This window comes from Megalobrama amblycephala, linkage group LG9 (assembly GCF_018812025.1).
Source record: "Megalobrama amblycephala isolate DHTTF-2021 linkage group LG9, ASM1881202v1, whole genome shotgun sequence".
Taxonomy (NCBI): domain Eukaryota; kingdom Metazoa; phylum Chordata; class Actinopteri; order Cypriniformes; family Xenocyprididae; genus Megalobrama; species Megalobrama amblycephala.
The window spans coordinates 12,680,946-12,701,663 of record NC_063052.1 but is presented as its reverse complement, the minus strand read 5'-3'; the positions used below and the strand labels follow the sequence as shown (position 1 = coordinate 12,701,663).

Below are 20,718 nucleotides of genomic sequence, written 5' to 3'. Positions count from 1 at the left end.
AACAATGATCCCTGTTCTGCAGACGTTTTTCCCTCTTTGCTCGCGGTGGTAGGCGAAACATTTAAAAACGTCACTTCCACGCGTGTTTCCCTGCGCTCTGATTGGTTGCGATCTTTTGTGAGAAACGCGGGATGATCGTTATTATCCAATATTTAATAAAAAGAAGCAAATAAAACACTTAATGTCAGTGCAGGGTCAATGTTACATGCATATTATGATATGGAAGGAGCATCACTTCCAATAATAAACAATAACGTAAATGCGTTTTAATGCTAATTATTACCATATACAGTAAAATATTAAGGATGTTTGCACATTTTGAGATCATTGTCGTCCTACCTGCTTCACGAATTGCTTATTTATAACGGCAATATTTATCTACGCTAAACATGCACTAACTTAGCCGGCTAAATAGTCTAGTGATCCAAACCCGCCGCGAACTTGACTCGATCAGAAAAACATTGGCTTTTTAGTCAATGCATGTTAGTTTCGCGCCATAACTAATAGTTTCCCGCGTGTTCGCGTTCTTTCTGCCTGCTTTCATTAATTCCAAGATGGCGGCTGATGTTTAGAAGGCAGGAATGCATTATTGACGTAACATATTGAGTGTTTCTATTCAAATGTACCTCGAATGAAACATTAAAATGTTTCTCCAACAACATATATATATATATATATATATATATATATATATATATATATATATATATATATATATAAACAAGAGTTCGTGTTTTGTTGTTATAACGTTACTAGCAGTGAACAAAGAAATCCCTCATGTTTTCATAGAGCTGCTCAGTTTATTATCCCACAGCCAAGAACAGAATTAGCATTTTAGAGCAAAATGGCTTCCCCTCGACATTTCTTTTGGGGTTTTTAATAAGAAGAATGGCGGTTTAATTTAAAAATATTCTAAATAAGATTTAATAACATAAATTACCCACAGTCATACCTTTTAGAAGTGAAATTTGAATCTTTTTGTTGTTTTTTAAACGTAGCCTAGCTATCGCAATTTGTTAGCACTTTGTTTTAAAACAAAGCAGCTTCAAAATTCACATTTACCGTTTAATTTTGCTGTAGAATTAACAAAACGTCTCTTCGAGTAGTTAATTTTAACATGGACCATATTCATAACGACCATTCTAAAAGCCTATAGAAAAAAATTAACCTTTTGAGTTGTGTTAACCAAGTTGACATCATCCCTTATGAAAATTAACCATGTTTTTTTGTTTAACCATGGTTTTAATAGTAAAACCATAGTAATTACAAAATGAACCATGGTTTTACATAGTAACCATAGTTAAACTATGTTTTTTGTAGTAAAACAATTAACATGCACTAACTTAGCCGGTTGCTTTCAGTAATTCCAAGATGGCGCGGCTGATGTTTAGAAGGCAGGAATGCATTATTGACGTAACATATTGAGTGTTTCTATTCAAATGTTCCTCGAATGAAACATCAACTTTTTAATATTAAAACGATCATGTTTCTCCAACAACACATTTCTTTTTATATACTAGCAGTGAACAAAGAAATCCCTCATGTTTTTATAGAGCTGCTCACTTTATTATCCCACAACCAAGAACAGAAATAGCATTTTAGAGCAATGGCTTCCCCTCGACATTTCTTTTGGGGTTTTTAATAAGAAGAATGGCAGTTTTGATTTAAAAACATTCTAAATAAGATTTAATAACATAAATTAGCCACAATCATACCTTTTAGAAGTGAAATTTGAATCTTTTGTTGTTTTTTTAAACGTAGCCTAGCTATAGCAATAGAACAGAATTAGCATTTTAGAGCAATGGCTTCCCCTCGACATTTCTTTTGGGGTTTTTAATAAGAAGAATGTCAGTTTTGATTTAAAAACATTCTAAATAAGATTTAATAACATAAATTACTCGCAGTCATACCTTTTAGAAGTGAAATTTGAATCTTTAGTTGTTTTTTAAACATAGCCTAGCTATAACAATTTGTTAGCACTTTATGTATTAAAACAAAGCAGCTTCAAAATTCACATTTACCGTTTAATATTGCTGTCAAATTAACAAAACCTCTATTCAAGTAGGCTAATTTTAACAGACTATTTATAACCATTCTAAAAGCCTATAGAAAAAAAATTAACCTTTTGAGTTAAGTTGATCCCTTATGAAAATTAACCATGTTTTTTTTTTTTTTTTTGTAGTAACCATGGTTTAACCATGGTTTTTATAGTAAAACCATAGTAACTACAAAATGAAACATGGTTTTACTAAAGTAACCATAGTTAAACTATGGTTTTTGTAGTAAAAGCATAGTAACTACATAATGAACCATGGTTAACTATCGTATTACTCCAGTAACCATGGTGTAATATGGCCTTTGCAGTAAGATCATAGTAACCCAGCTAACAATGTACCATGGTAAGCCGATAGTCCAGTGTTACTAGTGCTTACAGGACACCTTTATTTTATAAATGTATATTTATTTTAATGTATTTTTACGGTTAAAAGAATCTGAAAACACTGAATAAAAAATAGTGAGGCTGCACACACAGCTCTTTTGCACTAGTTAAGTGGATAAACTGCAACCTTTTTAGCCTGGGAGTTTATTAAATAAAAAGTAGGTCATGTGCAAGTGCAGTGTGTCTTGTTTACATGGCTATAACAATAGGTTGATATGTAATAAGAAAGCACAATTTAAAACACATGACATTTAATCTAATTTGATCAACACTGTCCCTGACAACTTCAAGATTCCAGGGCAATGTTTCCCAAAGCATCGTAAGCCTACACTTCTGGTCTTGGCAGGTAATATATAAAAATCAGTGCTAAACAACTGAATAAAGCCCTTAAGAGGGAGGGAGGGCCACATGACCCATACAACATCCCCCCAAAAGCTTTTTGTAGCTTAAAAGATCAGAGAGCTGTTTTCAAATGCCTCAGACTGCACAAATTAAGTCACATCTTAAATGTAGACTAGACTTTACTCCTAATGAAAATCTTTGCTTTACTGTTATCTGCTATAGAAGTGGAAATTGTTTTGATCGTTGTTTTTGTTATTCACATTTCCTTCTGACCGCAAGCCATGGAATCTAACATGATCTTGACTTAATCTTCTTATAAAACCTTAACCCTGGCTTGAACACAGGGCGATTAGACTTGATAGCCGGCACTGAGCTTGATGGTGGCTGTGCAGATTTTTTAAAACAAAGAAAAGAGTTTAGTACTGTACGACAGAAAATAAAATGAAAGCAGAGCTGACAGCGCATCACAGTGGATGAAATGTATCTCTCTATCCCAGCCACGAAACTGTGGGAGGAACTGAAGGAAAATTGCCTCGCCAAATACGGTGCAGTAACTGCGGTCACAGCTATTAGTAAGTTACGTAATGTCATTTCCTCTCATTCTAACTTTTGCTGGGCTGAAACAATATTTCAGTTAGTTATAAACTAATACAATTTCTTTCATATATATTGTAGAATATAATAAACAGCACAGTTTCAGTGCAGTACAATGTTGTGGCTCAAGAGTTATTTGATGTAGCTTAAGGGATAACAGTATTACAGATTAACAGAGTTCAGAGGCTGTGTGTAATCTTGTGTTTTTACAACAAAAAACACATGATTGTAATATCGAATCCATTATATATATATATATATATATATATATATATATATATATATATATATATATATATATATATATATACAGGGGTTGGGTTAAATGTTTGCCCAACCTGCTGGGTAGTTTTATTTAACTCAGCTATTAACTCAGCTAACTCAGCTAAATGACTACTGCTTGCATAAAATGAACCCAAAATATGTTGTAAATTAACATTTATTAATATGTTTAATATATGAACATTTATTGATGTTTAATGAATAATTATTATACAATAAACTAAATACATTAAATTGCTTAATAATAAATGTTCACCTTTTGATTATTATTGTTGCCTCTAGTAATTATGTGTCTGATTTTTAATTTCCAACATATTTTGGTTTATTTTAAGCCAGCCATATAGTCATTTTTAAACAATAGTTTAACCCAACCACTGGGTTTGTCCATTTTCAACCCAACTTGGCTTGTTTTTAACCCAGCATTTTTTAGAGTGTATAAACACACTTGGCAAAAATTGGAAATAAAATAAGTTGAAGTTGAAGTGCTAAAATTACTTAAACTAAAATTGAAATAAAAAGTAATTAAGGCTAAATAGAATAAAAAGCACATAACTAAATTACCAAAACTGAAAATATCAAAATAAAAGCTAATTAAAAATGTTTATAAATGCTATAACACTGATGCTATTTCAAGTTGGATTTAGTTGGACATTTGTTTAAACAGCGATTGTATTTACAGTAATACTTTCCAATACATTTTTTTTTATCATGGATCTCATTGATTTGATATCAAATCTGCTGAGGGAAACAAGCCAACTCTCCAGCAGTGCTTCCAAGCCAGATCTGACCTAAAAGCATTTTGTTTAAATCTTTAAAAACCTGTATTTAGAATGTTCTTGTTTTTGAATTGAAGAATGTGCTCTATAATGGATTTTCTTCAAAAACAGGTTTGATTCTGCTGAGAAAATGGATTGCAGGTGGAGTGTGCCGCTGTCGCGTGAGACTGGATGGGAAGACAGTCGTCATTACTGGTGCCAACACTGGCATTGGAAAAGAGACGGCACATGACATGGCCATGAGAGGTAAACATGCTGCATTCTTAAAAGGTTAAAGGTTAAGAAGGGTTTTCACACACTGTAAAACTCAATAAGTTCAGAATACTCAAAACATTTGAGGAAACTTATTGCCGCAAAACATTTAAGTAAACTAACTCATTTTTTTAAGTTTGTAGAACTTAAAATTTTTGTGACAAGTGGGGCGGGGCCGAGAGCTGTGGAAGTGGAGCAAGGCCAGTGTGGTGCACAGGTGTCTCTCATTAACAATCACGTCACCGGCATCCCTTCACTCCCACAGTTCTCATCGTAATGTTAATTACATTTATATCAAAGAGACTCATTATATTGCAAGTATATACTCAAACAACATACAATGTGGTCTTAAAAGTTTTGCAGCCCATCCACAGCCTAACTACAGGCTCTACTTTCAATGGTAACCCTAAACTATAACAGAACTCTGGAAATCCCAACATAACATTAAACACCAACTTATGTCTATGATAATCTTGTGCAAAAACACTTAAAATAACACTTAATTTCAACATTTATTTATACAGTCTAATGCAAAGCATGCTGGGAATTAGAAATCTGCTGTAACTCAATTAAATTAAGTTCAGCTCACTACAATGAAATTTTGAGTTCACTCAACTTTTTTTCTATTAAGTACAATGAACTTTCATTATTATTTGAGTGAAACAAACTCATTTCATATAATTAATTTCACTGTTTGGTTTTACAGTGCAGCAATGCCATAGAAGAACCATTTTGGGTTCCCCAAAGAACCTTTCAGTGAACAGTTCTTAAAAGAACCCTTTTTCTTCATATGAAGAACATTTTAATAATCTAAAGAACTATTTTACACTATAAAGAACCTTTTGAGCAATGGAATGATTCCATGGATATTAAAGATTCTTCATGGAGCCATCGATGCTTAAAGGAAACTTTATTTTTATGAGTGAAGGAAGTCTATAGATTTCAGGTTCACTTCGCATCATGGCAAGTCATTAAGCTGGACCAGATTAATGGACGATATTTTCTGTTTTTTTTTTTTTTTTTTTAGGGGCTCGGGTTGTGATGGCTTGTCGAGATCTTTCAAAAGCAGAAAAGGCTGCTGCAGAGATTCGCAGATCTACAGGAAATGGCAACATAGTAGTTCGGCACTTAAACCTGGCATCTCTGTTCTCCGTACGGCAGTTTGCACATGAATACACTGCCACTGAGAATCGACTGGATATACTTATTAACAATGCTGGTGAGACATTTGAGTTCATTACTAGTTAATCAACAAATTACACTGTGCTTTTAGCTTGTATTGTTAATTATTGCATTATTTTTTTTTTTTTGTGGATAAACCTATTAGGAGTGATGATGTGCCCTAAAAGCCTTACAGAGGATGGCTATGAAACCCAGTTTGCTGTCAATCATTTGGGCCATTTCCTCCTGACTGTTCTGCTCCTGGACATGCTGAAGAAGTCTAGTCCTAGTCGAGTTATTAATGTATCCAGTATTGCTCACAAAGGAGGTAAAACCCATTAACATGATGTCTTTTATATTTTCTTTTAGCTTCACATCTTTTAGTTGAAAGACTATCCATAAAACTCGAATGGTTCCAAAAGAAGGTTTTCACAATGATGCCATAAAAGAACCATTTTGGGTTCCTTAAAGAACCTGTCAGTGATCAGTTTTGTGTGTGTGTGTGTGTGTGTGTGTGTGTCAAGAATATTTTAATAATCTAAAGAACTTTTGTGCAATGGAAAGAGTGTTATTAAAGAACTTGAGTGTTATTAAAGAACTTTTGTGCAATGGAAAGAGTGTTATTAAATTATGAATGTTTTTAAGGATGAAGTGAGTGTTAGATGAAAGCAAATGTCGTGTTCATTTCCCCTTTTTTCACAATTAAATATCCAATCACAACATATTTCAGACTGATGACCTTTCTCATAGGTAAGATCAACTTTGATGACCTTAACTTCAATAAAGCACCATATGATTCCTTGGTCAGCTACAGGCAGAGCAAACTTGCCAACGTGCTGTTTACTCGCGAATTAGCACGGAGGATTAAAGGTTTGTGCGCTCATCCCCAGTACATCAGTCACGTTCAAACATAGAAAATGCTGCAAAAGCTGTTTTACACCTGAATGTTGTATTTTCCCTACATTAATCCTGCTCTTTTTTAAATCAGGGTCTGGTGTAACGGTGTGCTCCCTTCACCCTGGAGTAATCCGCACTGAACTGGGACGTTACGTGCAGACCCGCTACCCTCTGCTCAGTGCCCTGTTGTCTTTTCCTGCTCTCCTACTGATGAAAACCCCCAAACAAGGTGCTCAGACGTCCATCTTCTGTGCGGTTGCAGAGGGGTTGGAGTCTCACAGTGGCTGCTATTTCAGGTGTGCTGTTAACGAGGACTTACTGTGCACTTTTTTAGTGTTGATTTTGTTTTTGGGCTCTACTAGAATAGGTTTTAATTTAAAAAACACCTTATTTTTCACATATTTTACATTGTGGCACCTCTCTTTTCTAAAAATTTAACCTTTTCTGTTCTGATGTGTATGTTTGACACTGGATGATTCTTTTTGCAGTGATTGTAAGCTGAAGGAACCAGCTCCTGAAGGTAAAGATGATCTTGCTGCTCTGCGATTATGGAAAATAAGTGCAAAGCTTGTGGGCTATGAAGAGGACTGACAACACTCACCAAACTCTGTTCATAATACCACATGCCTATACAGGAATGCTTTGTATGCAGCTATCAACATTCAGATCATCATTTCCATCAAGTTTTTTTTCTAATGGAAAATGTATTTAATTGAATTGATTATTAGTGGTTTCTGTCTAAATGGTATTTTTGTCTGGATCAGTAGTAATCCCCATGTTCCTTGTCTTGCACATTATAGTATAAATGTAAGATAACTTCTTAATATCTCATCATTTGTCATTTTAAAGCTGTTTTGAAGTATTTAATTTGATGATTAATAAAGGTTTCATTAAATCTTTATTGTAGCCTAAATCTTTAAACATGAACCAGCATTTTAATGCTGGTAATGAATTTATTTTATTTTATTTTATTTTGATGATAAAATTGTAATGAAATAATTTTAATGTAACAATGATGTTTGGAAAAACCCATGAATTAATTTTCAGTGTTGGGGTAAGTTATGTAATCAGATTGCTTTTTTCAAGTAACTATACTTTCAAATTTACAACTAAATATTTGAGTTACTTTTTCAAATAAGTAATGCACGTTACTTGTTTTCCCATTTAATGAATGACACCTCTTCTGTCCCCATGATGAGAAAACTCGTGAGTAAGGTGCAGAGGCATTGTGTGCGCTAGCTATGTAAACATGATGATTGTTATAGCCTAATTCTTACATTTAAAAGTAACATTCCCCAACACTGTTAATTTTAAAAAGTGCAGTAGATGCTGGTGAGATTGATTGTTACGATGTCCGATTCCTGACCGAATCATTCTTCTTGAATGATCCAAATCTTTAGAATCAGTTCTTTCACGAAACTGACTTAAAGGGTTAGTTCACCCAAAAATGAAAATAATGTCATTTATTACTCACTCTCATGCCGTTCCACACCCGTAAGACCTTTGTTCATCTTCGGAACACAAATTGAGATATTTTTGTTGAAATCCGATGGCTCAGTGAGGCCTGCATAGTCCAGCAATGACATTTCCTCTCTCAAGATCCATTAATGTACTAAAAACATATTTAAATCAGTTCATGTGAGTTCAGTGGTTCAATATTAATATTATAAAGTGACGGGGATATTTTTCGTGCACCAAAAAAAATAAAAAAATAAATAAATAACGACTTATATAGTGATGGCTGATTTCAAAACACTGCTTTATGAAGCTTCAGAGCTTTATGAATCAGCGTGTCGAATCATGATTCGGATCGTGTGTCAAACCGCCAAACTGCTGAAATCACGTGACTTTGACCGCTGATTCGACACAAAAGATTCATAACGCTCCGAAGCTTCCTGAAGCAGTGTTTTGAAATCAGCCATCACTATATAAGTCGTTATTTTTTTCTTTTTGTTTGGCGCACCAAAAATATTCTCGTCACATTATAATATTAATATTGAACCACTATACTCACATGAACTGATTTAAATATGTTTTTAGTACTTTTATGGATCTTGAGAGAGGAAATATTATTGTTGGTTAGGCCTCACTGAGCCATCGGATTTCAACAAAAATATCTCAATTTGTGTTCCGAAGATTAACGAAGGTCTTACGGATGTGGAACGGCATGAATAAATGACAAAATTTTCATTTTTGGGTGAACTAACCTTTTAATTGGTTTAATAAAAGTTTTATTAGATCATAACTTTACGTAATCATACTATAAAACACATAAACGAATAAATAATGCTTTAGGTCGTCTGGTTGAGATTTATGACCGAATCGTTCTTCTGAGTCGAATCTTTTCGAATCCGACTACGAGCACTGACTCACTGAAAGTTTTTTTTTTTAGTATTTATTCTGATGAGAACTAAAAGTTTAATGAACTCATAACATTAAGCAATCATGCTATAAAACACAAACGAAGGTTGCACAGAAGAAAAAAAAAAAGAGTTCAGTGATTCATTTCGCTCGTCTGTGGCTAGCCTCCATCGCCCTCACCAATATGGCGTTTTATTTACTCCGTTTTACGTAGCAGCCTTGAATTATGGGATATTGTTCATGCCCTACGAACTGTTACCAGATCAGTTGAACTAGTAAATCGAACCTACAAGACTGACAGATCGATGGAACTACAACAGATCCCAAATCAGATGCGGACCGAATACTCGCGTACACCGGAAGTAGCAGGAAGCGCAGTGAGTTGTCTGTCTCCCGTTGTCAACAGTATTTGTATACGGGAGTAGTTTACTAATGAAAAGAGCTTTTTATCATTAGTTAAACAACTTTGAAAGGATTCGATCATTTGACCCATTCTCACTGACAATCAGAATATATATAAAACGACAAAATGAACGTGACTCTGGCTGTCAAGCAGTATATTTCCAAATGATAGAGAGCAGCGGACCCGGGATGAAGGTGCTGCTGATGGACAAGGAGACGGTAAGTGAATTTAAACCGCCTTAACAGTTCAAACAAAAGCGCAAATGTGCTTAAGCCAATGATAATCTAGTACTGTGTGCAGTGTAAATGGGTTTTGCTGTCATGTGAACTGAACTCTCATTTGTTTCTAAATAAAGTAGATGTGTGTGTTGTAAACTAGTCATAGACAGTGACAAACAGTGGTTAAAACATTGCTAGCATGTTCTCTTTACTCTTCCTCTGTTTCTTTACAGACCAGTATTGTGAGTGTGGTCTACACTCAGTCTGAGATCCTGCAGAAGGAGGTCTACCTTTTTGAGCGCATTGACTCACAAAACCGAGACAATATGAAGCACCTTAAAGCCATCTGCTTTCTCCGGCCAACCAAGGTTTCATCATTGTCTCTTATAGCATAGATTTAACTGCATTTCCAGGTGATTTCATACTTAAATGTCTCTGCTTTCAGGAGAACGTAGAGCATCTGATTCAAGAGCTTCGTCGGCCCAAGTATAGTGTCTATTTCATCTGTGAGTGGCAGCATCAGTTTACCACTTATTTATATGAGTTTGCAGAATAAGGTGGTCAGAAGATGCACTTTCACTGACTTTAGGCTTATTCTGTGCAGATTTCAGTAACGTGATCAGCAAGAGTGAGATAAAGGCTTTGGCTGAGGCGGATGAACAGGAAGTAGTTGCAGAAGTGCAGGTGGGTCTTCTTCATAATTGATTCATAAATATGCTTTATATTTATATACAGTGTCCATAAAATGTTGTCAAACTGATAATTTTGTTACTTTAGGAGTTCTATGGAGATTTCATTGCTGTGAACCCTCATCTTTTCTCCCTCAACCTTCAAGGAGTATCCAGGGTAAGATCATTTAAAAAGAATTTGAATATGGAACTAGTGCATGCATTTTATTGCACTGAATGTTTTGGCTTGCATTTAATTATTTCTAAATGAATCATTAAAGGGGGCCTATTATTCTTGGTTTTGTTTTTAGGCTCTATTAGAATATGTTTTCATGCTTGAATGTTCAAAAACACCTTATTGTTGCAGCTCCTCTCTTCCCAGTCTGTCAGTAACACTCTGTTTAGTTCCTGTCTCTATGAAGCTCCTCCTTCTGAAATGCGCAATGTGCTCTGATTGGTCGGGTGAACTAGTGTGTTGTGACTGGTCAAGCACTTTGAACGTGTTTGTGAAATGTCACGCCCCTTACTATAACTGCAAGTTTCAACACACTACTAACTAAAGCCACATCCACATGAAGCCAGAGCTTTCCCTATCCGTTCTTTTTTTTTGTACTCATTCTAAAAAAAAATTCCACAAACATGGAGTCGTATTACATTACGTACGTATTTACATTGTAAAAAGCACTATATAAATTAAGGTGACTTGACTTGACTATTAATAAATATCTGCGCATACACGAAAACCGACTCAAAACGATGTAGTATACATGCCAGACCAGTATGTGGCGCTGTAATTCTGCCACAGAGATACACTAGAAATGGAAAAGAAGACTTGGAGCATGTGCATAAACCTTGCGCACTGTAAACAAACCCAACACAACGACACGAAGACAAGACGTGGGGTGATGAAATCATGGTTTCATAAAATATAAGGATTGGCTGTACACATGAAAATGCAAGGGTATCCTTTTCAGATTTATCCACTCTGGGACCCGGTTTAAAACAAATATGGGTTTCAGGCTCCCAAAATGCCGGATCCGCCTGGACGAAATGCCGATATGATACAAAATGTTTACATATACAGCTAAACGCTTCTCTGTGTGTACAAGCTCTAACTCAACCAGGCCCCGCCCCCTTATTTAGCATATGCCTTGGGCGTGAATTATTTAAATGAGGAATATTGTGATGCATTTGTTCCCGGAAGAAACCTCAAGACTACAATGGAGGCGTTTCAGAGAGTTCAGAAACAGTGACACTGATATAGAGAATAACTCCTGCTGGAGGAACTTTGTATCTTTGCAGGCCTTTTTCATGCTCAAACAGCAACATTAGACACTAAAGAAAGATGAACGTGTAAAAAAGCATAATAGGACCCTTTAAATATAGTTTGAGTTATTAGGGATTAAGGTATGTTATGATACCAAACCGAAAACTGGTTCAAAGCATGTAAGTTAGTTCACAAGATCTACTTGTGCTGCTTGGAATTATTTCCTTTCATCTTTTTATTTCATTTCTTTCATCAAGTTAATCATTATCTCACAACTATTAGGGACTCTTGTGAACAGGAATCCTTCTGTTTTAGGCTCTCTGTGAATATCTCGTTTCATGTTTATAGGGTCGCAGTTGGGAGCCCAGTGTACTGCCTCGTGTCACTCAGGGTTTGACATCAGTGCTGCTGTCCCTGAAGAAATGCCCCATGATCCGCTATCAGCTCTCTTCTGACATGTCCAAAAGGCTGGCAGAGAGTGTCAAAGTAAGACTTCATTTTGTAATTGTGTCATAGATCTGTAGTATGCATTTCGGTGAACAGGTGATTATTTTATAATTAATTAAGTTGGCTTGAAAAAGCCAACTTACTGTTATGCTATTTTCTTGTGAGACTAAAATTTCCAACTCTAACTCCTACTAGAGCTTTAACTCTACATACTCCAAAATCGGGTCAGACCTTCAGACTGTTCTGACTTAGTGTGCTATATCTTTTCTAACTGATCCGACTTATGGTTTTCCTAAAAATGACTATTAAAGCTCGGAAAAATCCCATTGACGTTCATCAAAGACTATAGAATAACACAAGACGTGTCACTCGTATTGTTTTGAATGGGAGAAAGTGTAACGCGCAATATGGCGGAATAAGTCCCGCCTTCTAAATAAGAACCAATCGCCGACTGGTAAAGTCATCGCGTCACTTCAGCGGCCATTATAATCACCGGTTTCTATAGAAACAGTCAGACTCGCGCCTCCGAAGAGACGCGCATTTAGGTCTGCGCATGCGCATTAGCTTGATCCAGCCTGAAAAATACAGTTTTTTTGTCATGATTCGAGCGTTTAGAAACTAAATTTATGAGCCGGTTGTTGTTAGATTTCATTGGTGATTTCAAATATGAAATTTAATCGTAAGGTTGGCGAACAGTTTTGGAGAATTTGATGTTTCCCCATTCAAAGTGATTGCATGATGCCCAGGATGCCCGAGAGGCGTTTCAAAGATGGCCGCCGAGTGAAATGACTTGTCTTAAAGGGACTTTGCTTTCATTGACGGAATGTTCAAATGAGCCAAGACTTTCAAATTCCAACTGTCAAAATTCAAATTTAAACTATATATCTATCTATATCTAATATGATCTACCTATCTCATAGCAACCACCCAAAATAACTTAGCAACTGCATAGCAACACCTTAGCAACCACTCAGAATACCCTAGCAACCACATAGCAACACCCTAGAAACCACCCCGAGTACCCTAGCAACTGCATAGCAACACCTTAGCAACCACCCAGAGTACCATAGCAACCACATAGCAACACCTTAGCAACCACCCCGAGTTCCCTAGCAACCGTATAGCAACACCCTAGCAACCACCTTGAGTACCCTAGCCTTGAGACTCTATCTATCTATCTATCTATCTATCTATCTATCTATCTATCTATCTATCTATCTATCTATCTATCTATCTATCTATCTATCTATCTCTAATATGATCTATCTCATAGCAACCACCCAAAATAACTTAGCAACTGCATAGCAACACCTTAGCAACCACCCAGAGTACCCTAGCAACCGCATAGCAACACCTTAGCAACCACCCCGTGTTCCCTAGCAACTGTATAGCAACACCCTAGCAACCACCTTGAGTACCCAAGCCTTGAGACTCTATCTATCTATCTATCTATCTATCTATCTATCTATCTATCTATCAAAACTACTAAATTAAAACTTTCAAACTGAAAACTTTCAAACTTTTAAAACTACTTCAAACTTTCTAGCTAGGCTTTTTCAAGCCAACTTAAAGTTTGTCTTCAAACTTTTTAATCTAGTTTGATTTACCCTACAGAAAAATGTATCAACTAATGATCTGTTTGTGTTTCCCACAGCAAATCATTACTAAAGAGTATGAACTGTTTGACTTCAGAAAAACAGAAGTACCTCCTCTTCTCCTGATTTTAGACAGAAGCGATGATGCCATTACTCCCCTTCTCAACCAGGCAAGAAACAATGTTACATCCAAATCTCATATTACAGAACAAGATCTCTATGCAAAATCCTTGACATGACCACCAGAGGGAGATAGAGCCCGTGGAAAATTCTGCTAAAACAGTATTCAATTTTAGTGCTAGATATTAAATAAGATGCATTTTATTCTTTTTCCCTACTGTGAGATTTACATGAGCCAGTGCACCCTGCTTGCATTTGCTGAAAAATGTTACTGCAGCAAAATAATTATTACATAATGATTTAGTGTGCTGATATTGCAGTAATTGCTACATGTGCCTGTGTTTGCTTCCTCTAGTGGACATATCAGGCTATGGTTCATGAGCTATTGGGCCTCAATAACAACCGCATAGACCTGTCCAGAGTGCCTGGAATCAGTAAGGACCTACGGGAGGTGGTCTTGTCTGCTGAAAATGATGAGTTTTATGCAAATGTGAGTAACGTATTGTTTGAAGTACATTAACAGATTCCATTAAAGAGCGTAATACATCATGAAATTATTTACCAGGTAATTTTTAGTTTCAAAGAAACTAATGTAGTGTACACAATGAGGTCTTGTAAGATGATAATAAAGTTTTAGGGTTTTGAAAAATTTAAAACAAAGAAACGTTATTACAACATGAATACAAATTGTTTACAATTTCTAGGTTACTTGGTTTCTAGGTGACTTGTCCATCTTTAACTCCTTACATACTGTCATTACAGCAAAAGAAAGAGCAAATGAAAATTTTTATCTCTAATATATATATTTCTTTAGTGATTTCAGACTTTTGGACCCCACTCTATATGTTGCTTTCGTTCTTTTTCTCTCAATAAGAACTTGTACCTGAATTTTGGTGAGATTGGAACAAACATCAAGAACCTGATGGAGGATTTTCAGAAGAAAAAGCCCAAGGACCAACAGAAGTTAGAGTCCATATCTGACATGAAGGTGAGCGAACCACTGCTGAAACCAGTCAAAGGGATAGTTCACACAATTTCTGTCATTAATTACTCTCCCTCATGTCGTTCCACACCTGTAAGACCTTTGTTCATCTTGAGAACACAATTTAAGACATTTCTGATGAAATCCAAGAGTTTTTTTTTAATCTCCAATAGAAAGCAACATAATAACTGTCATTCAAGGTCCAGAAAAGTAGTAAAGACACAGTGTAATTTGATGGTAATTACATTGCTTTCTATTAGGGATAAAAAAAACCTCTTAGATTTCATCAAAAATATCTTAATTTGTGTTCTGAAGATGAACGAAGGATGTGGAATGACATGAGGGAGAGTAATGACAGAATTTTAATTTTTGTGTGAACTAACCCTTTAAATACTGTTCACTGTAGCACATTTACATTTAACCGTTTAGCAGATGCCTTTATCCAAAGTGACTTACAAATGAGGAGAACAATCGAAGCACATCATCTTATATGAAGAGTGAACCATGAAGACCCCTGATCAAGAACCTTTATTGTGTTACAGTATTATGACCACTTTCTGGCCCCCTTTGTAGGCATTTGTGGATAACTACCCCCAGTTTAAGAAAATGTCAGGCACGGTCTCAAAACACGTGACCGTGGTTGGGGAGCTGTCCCGTCTGGTCAGTGAAAGACAGCTGATGGAGGTGTCAGAGGTGGAGCAGGAGTTGGCCTGCCAGAATGACCACTCCAACGCACAACAGGTCAGAGTACAGAGTATGTTATTTCACAACATCACTGTTTTTACTGTATTTTTTGATCAAATAAACGCAGCTTTAATAAGCATAGAGACTTTGAACCGAGTGAATGTCCATCCACAAAGATTTTTGTGTTCGCCTTCAGTATAAGCGCTGTAAATCTTGCACCATTGCTGAAGATGAACTTGTTCCTCTTCCTGCAGAGCTTGAGGCGGCTACTGCAGAACCCTCGGCTTTCTGAAATCGACGCTGTGCGGCTGGTGATGCTGTATGCGCTTCGCTATGAGAAACACAGCAGCAGTATTCTGCACAGCCTTATGGAAGAGCTCAATCGCAAAGGGGTGTCAGAGAGACACCGCAAGGTGCGGGCCAGCAGATCTGTCCTGTAGCACAGTGTATTGTTATTGATTGGTAAAGTCCTACTATTACTAGTACTATTATTAAAAAGGAAAGCAACTTTGCCTCCATCTGTGCTGTAGATGGTGCAAGCCATGGTGGAATATGGTGGAAAACGAGTCAGAGGAAGTGACCTCATCGCTCCTACAGATGCTGTGGCCATTACCAAGCAGTTTTTCAAAGGACTCAAGGTAGATCATCTGTTTACCAATGTGTTTTCGTAAAGGGGTCCTCATTTAAAAAAATTCCTGCCCAAGGCAAAATAAAGGGGGCAAGGCCTGGTTGAGTTAGTTAGTAGTGTGTTGAAACGCATTGTTATGGTAAGGGGCGTGACATTTCCAAAACACGCTCGAAGCAGTTGACAAATCACAATACACTGATCCAACTGACCAATCGGAGCACATTGTGCTTTTCAGAAGGAGGGGCTTCATAGAGAGAGAGAAACTAAACAGAGCGTTACTGATAGACTGGGAAGAGAGATATAGATAGATATGTTTCCATCCAAAATTCTGAATTTAACTTATGCGCAAAATTGGAATATCACGTACAACATTCGTGAATAAAGCAGTGTTTCCATCCCATGTTTTCAAGAGGACAAAATGGTCACTTCCTGAGAAATTGGTGCAAATTATCTGTAATAAAAATGGAAGTTGCTGCAATCAGGGAAGAAATCATGTCTCTTTTTTTCTACCTCATAATGGACTTGCGCCTCAGAGAGCACAGGTGTTAATGAATGCAGTCGTGTGAGATGCTTTGGGAAAGGGAATTAAACCAAATCATTCTGATGACAGACTGTGGCTCAGGCAATTCAGAATGATCAAACCAATATATGAGATGCTGTGCAATAAAACTTGTCCAGTCGTCCAATCACAGCCTCTGTTGAGGCAAAGTCACGTGAGGTTTTTTTGCACATCGAGAGACTATTCAGCAAATGTTACCATCATAGTTTATACGAATATCTTATCAGATAAAAAAGTTTTTTATGTGCATTTTTAAAATTTAGCAAATTAAAAAAATTATATATATATATTATAAAATATAATATTATATATATTTAAAATGCGATACCCCAAAATGTGCATAAAAATAGGTGGATGGAAACATAGCTACTGTAAAATATGTGAAAATAATGTGTGTTTTTTTAGACATTCAAGCATTAAAATATATTCTAGTAAAACAAAACAAAATCAACACTGTAAAAGTGCATAATAGGTACACTTTAACATGTCATATAGCCATAGTCACATGCTGATTATAACTTGTTTATGTGTTTGAATAGGGAGTCGAAAATGTGTACACACAGCATCAGCCGCTTCTACATGACACGCTGGATCAGCTGATCAAGGGTCGTTTGAAGGACAGCCAGTTCCCCTACCTCGGGCCAAATTCTCTGAGAGACAGGTGATACAGATACATAAATAGACTGCCATTCACACTCATGCATTAATAATGTACAGGCACACTTAAAGACATTTAATGTGAGCATTTTGTTGCTGCTTTAAAGGTGAAGTGTGTCGTTTCTGTGACTACGGAATGCTTTTTTTAAATAGGCTGTTTAATGTGCAATTCAGAATCTTTGTGTTTGGATTGAAACACAATTCTCCCACAATTCTGAACAGACAACTAAACAAAATAACATGTAATTTACTAGAGGTTCTGACAAAATGTTAATTGCTGCAGTCTATATTGTATAATAAGTATTTAATTAATTTGAATTAATTTTTTTTATTGGTTTGAAATGAATGATTCAATGACTCATTACTGAAACAAGTGAAGTCTTTATGAGTGAGTCATTGAATCATTCATTTCAAACCAATAAAAAAAATTAATTCAAACCAGTGTTTTTGAACAAATCTCTTGAATGAATGATTCAATGACAAATACATTTTTAACAGTCACTTGTCGCCACCTACTGGTGTAACAAAGTAATCGATACAATCTTTATTTGAAGCATCAAGTTACTTTCAAAAGGTGATTCACTCATTTTGAATTATTGTAAGACAGAAATAATGATACTCTGTGCTTTCAAGCTGTTTCATACCTATACATGACAACTGCTCTCTCTGGGTCAGAACCCAGATCTGAATGTTCGCTGTGATCGTGCTTGTCAAAGGTTTAATAGACATGGCGAATCATTGTCATTAAGGAATAAGATCTCGTGGGTGTTTGAATCCAGAGCAGAATTAATCGTGCAGCACTAACACAGACTGCAGTTAAATAAATGTGCTCCTTCACACTCTGTCTTCACCCTTCAGACCTCAAGACATTATTGTCTTCATAATTGGCGGGGCCACTTACGAGGAGGCATTAACTGTTTACAACCTGAACCGCACAATGCCGGGGGTACGCATCGTACTCGGGGGCACGGCCATTCACAACACTAAGAGGTCAGTGTTTTTAACGCTTCTTAACGCTCTTTTCACCATCTCACCTCTGTCCATTAGCCCTCTGGCACACACGCCTTTATGCCTTATTCAAGAAAGATCCCGGTTACAGTGACATCAGCCCTAGAATGGTGTTGTGTAAAGAACATACACTTGTTGTGCACATATAACTTTGTTGAATCCTTCAGGGTCTCATTCTGGACTATATGGAGTTTTGTTTCTTGGTGCTCTGACTTATAAGATGATTTTGATTTCTCTTAGATATGTGCACTACTTATTTAATATATGAATTATAGATTTTCTGTATACACTACTGCTAAAAAGTTTGAGGGTCAACACATTTTCTTTGAAAGAAATAATGCTTTTATTCATCAAGGACACATTAAATTGATAAAAAGTGACATTAGAGACATTTATAATGTTACACAAGATTTCTACTTCAAATAAATGCTGTTCTTTTGAACTTTCTGTTAAACAAAGAATCCTAAAAAAAAATGTTTTTCATAAAAATATTAAGCAAATTGGCATATTAATATTAGGATCGTGTGACACTGAAGACTGGACTAATGGTGCTGAAAATTCAGCTTTGATCACAGGAATTACATTTTATAATATATTACAATAGAAAACTCTTATTAGTAATACAATTGTGTTTCAGATTGTAATAATAATTTACAATATTACTTTTTTACTTAATTTAGTTCAGTATTTACATGTTGTCTGCTATGTAAACTCTGAATGAATCTTAATATTTTCAACCAAATGAATTTAGTTTAGCTAAATTTCATGAAGCTTCAATTTATTTCCACCTATTTTAACCAGATCTGGGGCTTTTGTAGCCATTAGACACTAGTTTACCTACTATAAACTTCCTGAAAAAATATGTGCATGATCATTTTGCTTTCTGTTTGTTTAAAATTTCTCCCTTGCAGGTAATGCAACATAAGTGATGTCTGACATATTTTGTTACCCACTGAGGATTCTGCCAAATAACGTGCTGACTGTACTTGTGCATTATAAACCAAATATGTTCCTGTTCTCTGTTACAGCTTCCTGGAGGAAGTGATGCTCTCTGTGGGTTCAGGTGGAGACAGGACACAAGGAAGAGGCCGTCAGATGAGCCGACGTTGAGCTGTTCTCATCACTCATATTAATGTGCGCTGTCTGTCCTCTCAACCCTGAGCTGAACACATTTGCCCTCTTTTTCTCTCTCCTAACATTCCTTTGAAATGTTTCAGTTTTAGGGAGGTAAATGGTAATACTGCACAATAAGGTTCAATTCTTTAACATTAATGAACAATGAACAACAATTTGTACAGCATTTATTAATCTAGGTTACATATAAATAATATAATAAATATACTATTGTTCATAAATGTTTGTTCATAAGGACAAGCAACAATCTGAATTGTTAAAAAATGTGTTAGTATATGTGGAAATGTGCAGAAATATGTAGTAAACATTAGCGTAAATTAATAAATATTGTAAAATTCTTGTTCATTGTTAGTTTATGAGACTTAATGTGCTAACTAATACTAATGTAAATGAGTTGAAATGTGTTGTAAAGTGTTATTTTATATATATATATATATATATATATATATATATATATATATATATATAAGCAAAGTGTTGATAATGGTATGTGAAACACTGTAAATGTGCATAACTTTTATGATCACATGTAAATACCCCAAAAGTGATCACAATGACAACATTTTTATTTATTGGCTTGGTGATGCTGCATTTAATCATTTTTGGATAGATGACTACTGTATGTTTCAGTAAAAAAGTATATATATATATATATATATATATATATATATATATATATATATATATATATATATAAAATTTTTTTTTTTAAATATATATATATATATATATATATATATATATATATATATATTATATATAATTTATATATATATATATATATATATATATATATATATATATATATATATATATATATATATAATATAAATTAAAAAATACAATTTTTATATATATATATATATATATATATATATATATATATATATATATATATATATGACAATAATGTGAAATTTTGCATCAAAAGTGCCCAACAAAGCTGGAAAAATCATTAATGTCTTGAACTCGAGAAGAAGTGCTCATCAGTTCACAATTACTATAATATTAATGTCCATCAAAGGCTTTTAACAATTAATCTGACAGTTCTTGGTAGACAAAAAGTTTCAAAAACTCAGCGAGCTTTAAAGCCTTGTATAAAACATCTTTGTGTGTCCGTGCATGTCTTTTTTTCGTAAGTCCTACTAATTTATCTTTACCTTTGTACATAGCTTGATTAACTTGACAACATAATAAGTGACAATATTTCATGATGTTCTTCAATAAATGAAAGAAAAAATGC

The 20,718-nt window shown here is 35.2% G+C and overlaps 2 protein-coding genes across 3 annotated transcripts; both read left to right on the top strand.

The window, feature by feature from the left end:
• Positions 1-725: 725 nt before the first annotated feature.
• On the top strand, positions 726-7,641 carry zgc:153441 (retinol-DH_like_SDR_c domain-containing protein). Of its 2 annotated transcripts, XM_048201629.1 has the most exons (8): positions 726-2,786; positions 3,280-3,354; positions 4,546-4,680; positions 5,714-5,905; positions 6,014-6,175; positions 6,598-6,717; positions 6,836-7,040; positions 7,233-7,641. In XM_048201629.1, the coding sequence occupies exons 3-8, from the start codon at positions 4,668-4,670 to the stop codon at positions 7,333-7,335; spliced, it is 795 nt and encodes a 264-aa protein (XP_048057586.1). In that variant the 5' UTR covers positions 726-2,786; positions 3,280-3,354; positions 4,546-4,667; the 3' UTR covers positions 7,336-7,641. The 2 variants fall into 2 exon arrangements, with proteins under 2 accessions (XP_048057586.1, XP_048057585.1); XM_048201628.1 differs by lacking the exon at positions 726-2,786 and having other exon boundaries at positions 2,793-3,354.
• Positions 7,642-9,442: 1,801 nt separating this feature from the next.
• On the top strand, positions 9,443-20,154 carry vps45 (vacuolar protein sorting 45 homolog). The gene is given in 16 exon segments (XM_048201626.1): positions 9,443-9,668; positions 9,671-9,726; positions 9,960-10,094; positions 10,172-10,232; positions 10,331-10,410; positions 10,504-10,572; positions 12,010-12,147; positions 13,763-13,873; positions 14,179-14,313; positions 14,698-14,811; positions 15,379-15,546; positions 15,744-15,902; positions 16,020-16,127; positions 17,216-17,337; positions 18,192-18,323; positions 19,370-20,154. Coding segments are annotated over 16 exon segments (1,704 nt in total). The 5' UTR covers positions 9,443-9,634; the 3' UTR covers positions 19,452-20,154.
• The last annotated feature ends 564 nt before the right edge of the window (positions 20,155-20,718 follow it).

What these genes read in the sequence shown, in the direction of transcription:
- zgc:153441 (XM_048201628.1), top strand. Translation starts at nt 3,261, where the DNA reads ATGTATCTCTCTATCCCAGCCACGAAACTGTGGGAGGAACTGAAGGAA. An exon ending in ACATGACATGGCCATGAGAG is followed by an intron (nt 4,681 to 5,713) that starts GTAAACATGCTG and finishes TTTTTTTTTTAG; the next exon opens with GGGCTCGGGTTGTGATGGCT. An exon ending in TATACTTATTAACAATGCTG is followed by an intron (nt 5,906 to 6,013) that starts GTGAGACATTTG and finishes TAAACCTATTAG; the next exon opens with GAGTGATGATGTGCCCTAAA.